The sequence below is a fragment of the Equus quagga genome, chromosome 7, assembly GCF_021613505.1.
Source record: "Equus quagga isolate Etosha38 chromosome 7, UCLA_HA_Equagga_1.0, whole genome shotgun sequence".
NCBI lineage: Eukaryota > Metazoa > Chordata > Mammalia > Perissodactyla > Equidae > Equus > Equus quagga.
This window is the reverse complement of record NC_060273.1, coordinates 88,197,037-88,206,733: the sequence shown is the minus strand read 5'-3', so window position 1 is coordinate 88,206,733 and position 9,697 is coordinate 88,197,037. Positions and strand designations below refer to the sequence as shown.

General features: G+C 36.5%; 1 protein-coding gene across 1 annotated transcript in view; it reads right to left on the bottom strand.

The window, feature by feature from the left end:
• The window catches only part of FBN2 (fibrillin 2), a 235,207-nt gene that overhangs the window by 117,029 nt on the left and 108,481 nt on the right, over nucleotides 1-9,697 (bottom strand). The window contains exon 8 of the mRNA XM_046665362.1: nucleotides 4,808-4,933. Within this exon, the coding sequence (XP_046521318.1) occupies nucleotides 4,808-4,933 (126 nt within the window). The remainder of the gene's footprint in view (nucleotides 1-4,807; nucleotides 4,934-9,697) is intronic.

The following is a 9,697-nucleotide window of genomic DNA, read 5'->3' as shown; positions in this document are numbered from 1 at the left end:
GGTCCCAAGTTCCCTTGCTCAGGGTCCCCGCTAGCTCTGGGTCCCAAGTTTCCCTGCTCAGGGTCCCCGCTAGCTCTGGGTCTCAAGTTCCCTTGTTCAGGGTCCCTGCTAGCTCTGGGTCCAGCAGGCACGTTATCTTGCACAGAGCATGTGCTTGCTGTTGCTTGTCAACTCATTATTTACTCATTGCTGGCTGCCAGTCATTCTTCTTGCCTATATTACATCATGGAAATTAGGAATTAATAATGTCATGGATATTACAATGACACTGAATTCCAAAACAATATAAAGGTCATTAAGTTGTGCTATTAAAAATGCTTTTAAGGGGCTGACCCTGTAGCCTAGTGGTTAAGTTTGGCACACTCTCCTTTGGCGGCCTCCGTTCGGTTCCTGGGCATGGACCTACACCATTCATCGGTGGCCACGCTGTGGCAGCCGCCTATATAAAAAATAGAGGAAGACTGGAACACATGTCAGCTCAGGCCGAATCTTCCTCAGCAAACAAACAAACAAAAAGCTTCTAAGAAAAAGAGTGTTAGCTATGTTTCAACTCTTTTCAGAACAGACATATAATTGTAGTCTTTGTTAAAAAAGAAAGCTCTTTCCTGGATATTTAAAAAACTTGATAAAATACACTAGATAAAATTATATAAGGAATTTGACTTTTATATTTAGCATAAAATGAAATGGGAAAACTATCCTATTTTATAATTAAAACGTTCAGCTAAACTCTCCTATACATAAAAGAAAAAGGCAGTTTATTGATGCTTTATAATGTGGTATAGACTCAGGATGTTTTTATTAACTTAGAATATGCTTATAATATAACTTAGAATATGCTTATAACTTAGAAAAAATGCTTTTAAGGGGCTGGCCCTGTGGCTGAGTGGTTAAGTTCGCATGCTCCACTTTGGTGGCCCAGGGTTCACCAGTTCAGATCCTGGATGCAGACCTATGCACCACTCATCAAGCCATGCTGTGGGAGCATCCCACATAGAACTAGAAAGACCTACAACTGGGATATACAACTATGTACTGGGGTTTTGGGGAGAAAAAAACAAAAAAAAGGGGAAGATTGGCAACAGATGTTAGCTCAGGGCCAATCTTCCTCACTAAAAAGCATACTTTAAAACAAAAAAGGAATCAGGGCAGCTTTCAGCATATGTCACTCTTAGAATAAAGCTGCAGATAACATGCAATTTCATACTCAAGAAAAAGTTTTGAATTTGTCCAACTCATTATTGTTAGCATATATGTGGATACAAAATAAACAGCATGGAAATATCCATGACATATATAATTCAATCATAAATAAATTCAATCTAAGAAAATATGGACTCAGATTTTTAAAAATCAAAGTCAAAGATCTTTTACACATTAAAATGTTAGATTTATTTTTTCTCATGCATGGAAAACACATACTTATTCCAAATGTAACAGAGTTATTCAAAAAGTTTTTAAGCTGCTTACTTAATTTTAACATTGGTTTTGTAATTTTGGAAAGTCATTCTCCCCTCCTTAGGGGCTTTCTTCTGTTCCTGGGTCAGGATGTTGATACTGAAATGAATGGTGACTCCTGCTTAGCACAGGACTTACTGTGCCTCAGCTCTCTTGAGCTCAAGCAGGCTCTTGCCTTCTGAGCATCCAGGACCACGACTCAGTGCCACTACTTCATGTCCAACAGGATGCCAAATGATGCAAAGCAGTTATTAACCAACGTGAAATCCTTCCATTCAATATCATCTCATTCATTCATTCATTTGTGAGTTTGCCTGTTCATTCGGAAAAGATTTACTGAGCCCAAACTTCTATGCAAGGTACTACATAAAGCACGAGGGACAAGAAGGCAGGACCTAATGGAGCTCACTGGCCAACAGGCAAAGCACAAGTACCTGTGACAATGTGATAAACCCAGAAATGAAAAATATTATGGGAGGGGCTGATTAATTTTGTCCAAGAAGAAAATGTGAGTTAAGTAGAGGTGGCTATAAAAAAAAGTGGTAACTAATTTGAGATGAGTTGGGTTCTAACGAGCATAGAAGGAGGACATCAAGATGCTTCAGGCAGAGGGGATTCTGTGGGCAAAGGCACAGCAGTGTGCTCATGTACGGTAATGAGAGAAATGTGAGCATGAGGTGGCAAGTGGTTAGAGATGAGTCCTGAATACAGGCTGGGTCAGGTTCTAAAGCGATTTGAATGTCCAGGTAATGACTCAGGACTTTATATAGAGAGGCATGAGATAAAGAGAGTTTACCATGATTTAACGGTAAACCAAATAACTGACATTCAAGAAAAACAACCTCAGTAAATCATTAGGAATCTTGATCTTGACTATCTGAATATGATGAATATGCCTCCTTTTCAATGCAAAAAAACCCCCCACAAGTTTTGTTTAATTAAAGAAAGATTTAGAAATTTAAGAAATAAAACAAAGAAATAATTTAAAAATATGATATAAAACACTAACATTTGTTATGACAGATTCTGCCTTCTAACTAGTTTGTCTCTCTTCTCACCCCTCCCTACCCCTATTCCAATTCATTCTCAAAGGCCTTTAATTACAGTCATGTGCTGAATAATGATGTTTTAGACAACAAGAGACCACATATATGATGATGGTCTCATAAGATTAGTACCATATAGCTTAGGTGTGTAGTAGGTTATATCATCTAGGTTTGTGTAAGTTACTCCATGATGTTCCCACAATGACAAAAGCACCTAAGGGTGCATTTCTTAGAACATATCCCTTTTGTTAAGCAATGCATGTCTGTACTCCACACTGCCTACCAAACAAAATACATACATTCTTATTTGCTACTTCTGGAATTTCATGGTAATAACCTCACTTCCTTCTCTAGCCACATTTCTTCTAGCCATATTCTAGAATATAAGTTTCCCGAAGCCAAGGTCTATGGCATCCAGCCAATGATGTTCAATGACAACTCCCAAACTGACATTTCTCCTAGAGTTGAGTCCATGCCTGTCTGAAACTGATGATTGTGTGTGTGTGTGTGCCTGCACTTTTCCTTTACAGTTTAAGAAAATTAAGCCAAGTGGTAAGTAGTTCTACTAATTTTCGTTTCTCATACCTGTTATGTTAAATGAATCAGACTTACAATCCAGTAAGCCAATTGGCAACATTGACCCCACAAATAATGTGCTCAGTTTTATAGACTTAATATTTCACTAAAAATGTTTTACCTAATGTAAGATAGAAACTCTGATTTATTCATAAAGAACAATTGTCATTCAAATCTCATCGTTCTAAGATGAGAAAGGGAGGCTCCAAATGGACATTCTACTTCTCAAAGCAGACTGGCAACATGGTAGTGGAGAAATCACTCATGCTAGAGACCTTGATCTTTAGACACAGGGTCTCTCTCACCTGAAAGTACATAAGGAGGCAGTGTAGCGTCACAGTAACACAGATGCAGGAGTCAGAGATACCTGGATTCAAATCCCGGCTCCATTTATTGGCCCTACACATTGTGTAAGTCACTTAACTTCTCTTAACCTCAATTCCTTCATCTGTAAAGCTGAATAATTACACCTATCACACAGAGTATTTTATAAGGATTACATAACATAATATACAGGTCCAGTGCAGGTATATCCTCTTTCTCCTTCTTTCCCTCTTTCTCCTCCTAATAGTAATAATAAGGAATATTTTATTGAACATTTACTAGAAGAAACTGAAGTATAGAGAGGTCAATAGCCTGCCCAAGGCTCTACAGCTATGAGATAATGAGGCAAAGCAGATGTCTAGTGCCTTATGCATGATATGTGTTTCATAAATGGTAGCTGTTATTTTCACTCCCACTACCACTGTTTCTTCGTTGACTGTTCTTGCTACTCTTCTACTATTATTTATGATGACAATATAGTATTCTGAAGGCAGGATCTACATCTCTCATGTTCACTGCTAGCATAGTGTCTGGCATATCAGTACATTTTATCAAGTGAATTCAGGCCACAGCCCTTTTGTTGGTGGCCTAGGACTTCTAGTTTACATCCTTGACTCTGTATTTCCATCTCATCAACCCAGTTCACCAGGGCTCCGTCACTGGGATCCACAGAGGCCCTGGCACTTAGCTGCTGACACATCCTCCTGGTGGGCTTGGAAACTGTCATGGCCCAGACAGCCGTCCTCTAATGAACCAAGCAACTCCATTCTTTGAGTGCTGATTTAATTTCCATAATTCCTGTACTGTATGAAGTCTTAGACTACATGAGTCTAAGACTTGCTCAATAATGGGTGACTTACACATGACTGAGAAACACTATTTCATCTTTCTGAACAAACAAAGGAGAGCATACAAATATATTTGGCTTTAATTTGAATAAGCTTAAAACACAAAATTAAAGGTGTCAATTTCTTTTTTGCAATAATAATAACTATTTTCACTAGAATACACAAGTGCTCAGTAAATAAGACATTGATTACATTCATGATTCACAGCAACAAAAGACCTTTAATTACTACATTCTGTTTCCCAAAGCAGATTTTTAAAAATCTTCTTCATGCCTTTGTATCTCTAAGGCTGGGCAAGAGCAATGTCTTGAGGAAGTCTTCCTTTATTTCAAAAATGACTTTGACAACATAAAACTAACCCAGATGGCTTCTGAAACTGAAATCTTTGCAAAGAGCACCTGGTCTATCAATCCTTCAATGGTGGTATTTTATTTTAAACAACTCTTTCAGCCATTTTCCCAATGGTTTTATAATCGTTGCCATCTTCATACCTGTTTGGGCTGTCCTGTCATTATAAAGAAGCAGTGTATTGTGCCTTCAAAACTCGAGGCTTACCGATGCACCGAGAGCCATCTGTTGAGGTTACGTATCCACGTGGACAAACGCAAAAATAGCTTCCCACGGTGTTGGAACACTCCCCAGTTTCACATATCCCAGGAATGATGCTGCACTCATCGAGGTCTAATCAAGGGAAGAAGGAGAAGACGATGGAGAAAGGCTTCATTAAATAGCTTTTAAAAGGAATCTTTTTTGAAGAGTATGAGAGCACTCATGGTTGATTAGGTCAGATCATGTAACCTTAAAGATACTCCTGTTTCAGGCCCTAAGGAATTTCTCACACATATCTATGGGAACTGAGATGAAAGTGAACTCCCATGGCAGTAAAACAAGGCCAAAGAAAGCAAAACTCTATATCTTTTTTTTTCCCAAATGCAATTCAAATTAGAAATAAGTAAAGATGTCAATGTTTTAGTTTCCATTCTACATCAATTAGGGAATTATCCTACTAGAGCCTTTAAAAAAACACATACATGGATTACATTTTAAAATACGAAATAAGTACATTTAAAAATTTATAGCTAATTTTTGCACTAAGTGTTTGAACCAACACAGGGTGGCAAATTTTTTTTTCTGTTTGGCTTTAGGCTATGTTTTTGTACTTACATCTGAATACGGGTATATTTGACATTCTGGGAATTAACTTTAAATCTAAAATAACACAGAAACATGGTGAAGGGCACACTCAAGAGGCTTTGGGAAGTGTCCAGTTTTCCTATTGTACCTCCCTGCATTTCTCTATTCAGCTTACTCAATGCTGGGACTAGTCTATTCCGTTTCACATTAATGAAAGGTCTGCTTTCTTTTAAACTTTCCCTAAAGCAGAAAACCTGGCCATTTCTATAAGCTTTAATGTACTTTACCTCTAGTTCAATAAGCAGACAGAGGTGGAAAGTCAAACAAAGCTACAATTAGGTACATTGGGAGCTACTTGCTAATACATTTAAAAGGAAATGAGCCATTGTGTGGAAAATTCAGCCACGAATGCCTGTGAGCTGGTTGTCCATTTTAAGGAACAGAGTTAGCAAAGACCAGAGAATACAGGGAATAATTATAGAAGCCATAAAAATAGATGATTACTGAAAAGCAAACCTGAGCTTCTAGTTTCTGTTTAGTTTTTTTTAGTTGCATGTATTTTTTTAAATGCATCAATTAAAAACACAGGAAAAAATTACATTCTTATTGTAAATACAAGGAAAAAATTTAGACCCCATAATTTAAAAAATGGTTGGCAATGCCTTTCTTGAATTCCTCTATTGGTCTATTCATTTTTTTTTCCCATTTATTCTGACAAGTCACTCTTGCCTAGAAGCTGTATCATGAAATAACTATATGTTTGTGTGTCTTCTTGGAATGTTCTTATAAAAAATGTTACCAGATTCAGACATTCTCTGAAGTAATATCTTCATTTGAGGCTTAACGGTTAGCTAGCGAAGGCACAGTCGTGCAAATCAAAATCTACCAATTCCCCAAGAGAGATCAGAATTCTAACATGAACTGACTACACGAGGAGCAAATGTATAATGTGGTGAAAGAGTTACCATAAGACTTAATCCAACAAAATGAAACCACGTGTGCAAAATTAGGATCTGTTGCATGTTGTGTTGCTATCTTAGTGCAGTGCATCATAATAAAACTGAATATAAACTCAGAAGAGACAGGAAACTAGAACAGCTATACTTCAATCATCAAACAAACTGATGAGTCACTTCAGGATAAGGAAGACAAAACAAGAGAATACTATAAAGTATAGCAGCAAGTAGTACAAAAGGGAAGGACTGAAACTTGCTTCTGATCCCCTTACATCTAAAGCTGTACCAACAATCAAGGCACTTATGGAGCCCAGGATTCATCCAAATTCTTAAAAATTAGGAAACTTAAGTCTTTCATTTAAGCATTAACTCGTATTCCTAGGCATTTCCTTTCATAATAAAGAACTTCTTTGTCCTCTACTTTCAAATACCCTTCCTAACAACAAAAAGAGTAGAAAATTGAAAGACGTTTGACATTTTTCTTTTGTATGGAAAAAAAATCTGGAACATAGAACACATGGAATGATATTAAGTTTGTGGGTTTTGTGTTAAATATCTTATTGTACAAAAACTCCATGTTTCACAATGCTCCCTAGAATTAAATAGGAGCCTTAAGAGGTTAAGCTTCAAAATAATTATATGTAAAAGCCTTTCAGTAAAGTAGATAAGAATTCTATATGAAAAATAGGAATGTTTTTCATTTCTTTTTGGACTAGACTCCCCAGCAGATTTTAAAAATTTAAAAGTTTGGTGTTTTTTCTTTTTTTACTCATCAAAACACCCTGTATTTCAATGTAGTCATGCCCAATATTTTATCCATCAATTTAAATTTAAATTTAGCATTAACATTAAGAAGGATGTATGCATTTAGCTCTTTCATAATATTAGTTCTTCAAGAGCATGTGTCATAATTAGACTTGCAAGCAGTTTCTTCACAGACAGAAAGTGTCTGTTGCCTAGGTATAAACACACGTGCCTAATGGTGACAAGTCTGTTCATGGGAAAAGGCAAATTCTTAGCAACGGGAATTGATTTCATTCACGCTCTGCATACTTAATGTGTCTCCACCTAACCCCCTTTGAACTGTTTTTTTTTTTTTTTAAGTTTATTTATCAGTTTGGAGGCTTTGGTCTGCAAATATCAGAAAAATTGATCCAAACTGACATTCACCAGAAATTTAATAGCTTGCAGATCTGAAAGTTCAGAAGCGGCATGGACTTCAGGACTGGTTTAAGCCAAGGTCTTGTGCTCAGTTTCTGCGAGATAGGCTCAACTCTGCCCTCCTCTGTGCTTCAGCTTCTTCGTTAGGCTGCCTCCTCTGATGGGAGCAAAATGACTGCAGCCGTTCTTTGTTAGGTCTTTGACTGCGATACCTAGTGGAAAAGAGAGTGTCTCTTCTAGGGACTCTCTCCTCACAGAGAGAAAATTTTTTCCCAAAAGCACCAAGCAAATCTTCCCTTTTGTCTTAATGTCCTGAATGGAGTCACATGCCAATTTTTGAACGATTCCGCTAGCCAGGAGAATGTGCTAATTGGCACAGGCCTGGAATCCTGAACCAATTACTGCGGCAGGTGGCATGCAGTTAGCTTTAGACTAATAAAAAACAACAAATCAAAACAAAAACAAAAAACAAGACGGGTAAATACATCTGAAAATATGGCACAGTTGAAGAATTGAAAGTCTGCCGGAATGGCTTGGAAACTGATGGAAGGTAAGCTTAACTAGTTAGCCATACGCCAAATCCTGGAGAGCCTTCCCGAGGACGTTGGATTTTATTCTCAGGTGATTTATGGTGTCTTTGAAGGAGTTTCAAATAAACAAGAGTGTTATACAAGCAAATCAATATTTTAGAAAGCTAATCCTTGTGTTTAACGTGGATAGATAATAAATAGTCCAGTGATAAAGGAGGAAAGCCTGAAATAGGCTTTATGATGAGGAAAAGAGCACACATTCAAGAGATATCTAGAAGAAATCCACAGAACTTTGCCACTGGATAAATATCTCAGACTTCTAGCTTGACTGACAAGGGAGATGATGGTAGTACTATTAACAGAGAATGAGACAGAGGAAGAATGTATTGTGAGGTTGAGTTTTGAACATTTTGAACTTCAGATGTTTGAGAGAAACAGGCAGAAATTCCAACTACACAGCCAAAAATTCGAAACTCAGTGAAGAGATAAAGAGTAAACATGTATGTTTGTGGTTTATCACCAACTCTGTGGATTGCATTTGAAGTTTTAGCAATAGATGAGATTTCCAAAGAAGACCTATAAATGAAGAGTCAAATTTAAGGAGGGAACTTTGAGAACCACCACTATCTAAGGGAGAGTCAAGAGAAGAAAAGTCAGTATAGGGGACTGGGAAGGAAGGATCAGGGAGATAAGGGGAAGAGTATGATGAATGGAGGCAAAGGAGAAACACTGTCAAAAAGGAGAGGATTTTGAGTGTGCCATGGAAGGGTAAAGAAAGAGAAGGACTGGAAAGTGGTAATTTGAGGAAGCTGAACACAGGTTTTTCAAAAAAGAAAACTAGATCTAAGCAAAACCATCTGATAGATTTCGGATGGCCAAACCACATAACCTCATATTTGTCAATGAACATTTACTGTAAATCTTACTCTAAGCAGAATATAATGAATAATTTGGTAAGGAGCGCTAATATCACTGAATTCTAAGAACATTGCCATAGAGATCCTGTCAATTCCAACATGTACATGTCATACATAAAAGCAGTCATGTAACAATTACTCTACAGAGAACTCAGAACAAATCAAACAAGCAATTTTGTTTAAAAAAAATTCTTAGAATATTTTCTTTCCATCAATGCCAAGGAACTATAGATGTATTTGGCCTATTCTATATAATTCCTTTTTGCTATAGAATAAGTATATTTCTGTTTTATACTGAACTTTTATTAATTAATAGTTTAATATTAATTTAATTTTAATATTTATAGTTTAATATTAATGGAATTATTAATTAATAGAAGTTCAATGTTTGAAATTAAGAAAATTTATGACTAAATTTTAAACTCAATAAATTGCTACCTATTTCAAGCTTTTAAAAGAACAGGTCTTATCAAAATGATCAACTAAGTTATAATGAAAAATTGAAGTTTGCTTTCCCCATTTTCAGATTTTGAAAGCAAGGTATATATCAACTGTACTCAGAATTTCATTGTATATTTATAAACAGCTTTATTGAAATATAATAACTGTAATACAATTCATCTATTTAAAGTGTAAAATTCAATGGTTTTTAGTATATTCACAGGATTCTACAACCATCACTACAACGCCATTTTAACACATTTTCATCCCCTCGAAAGTAATTTCATCCCATTAGCAGTCACTCTC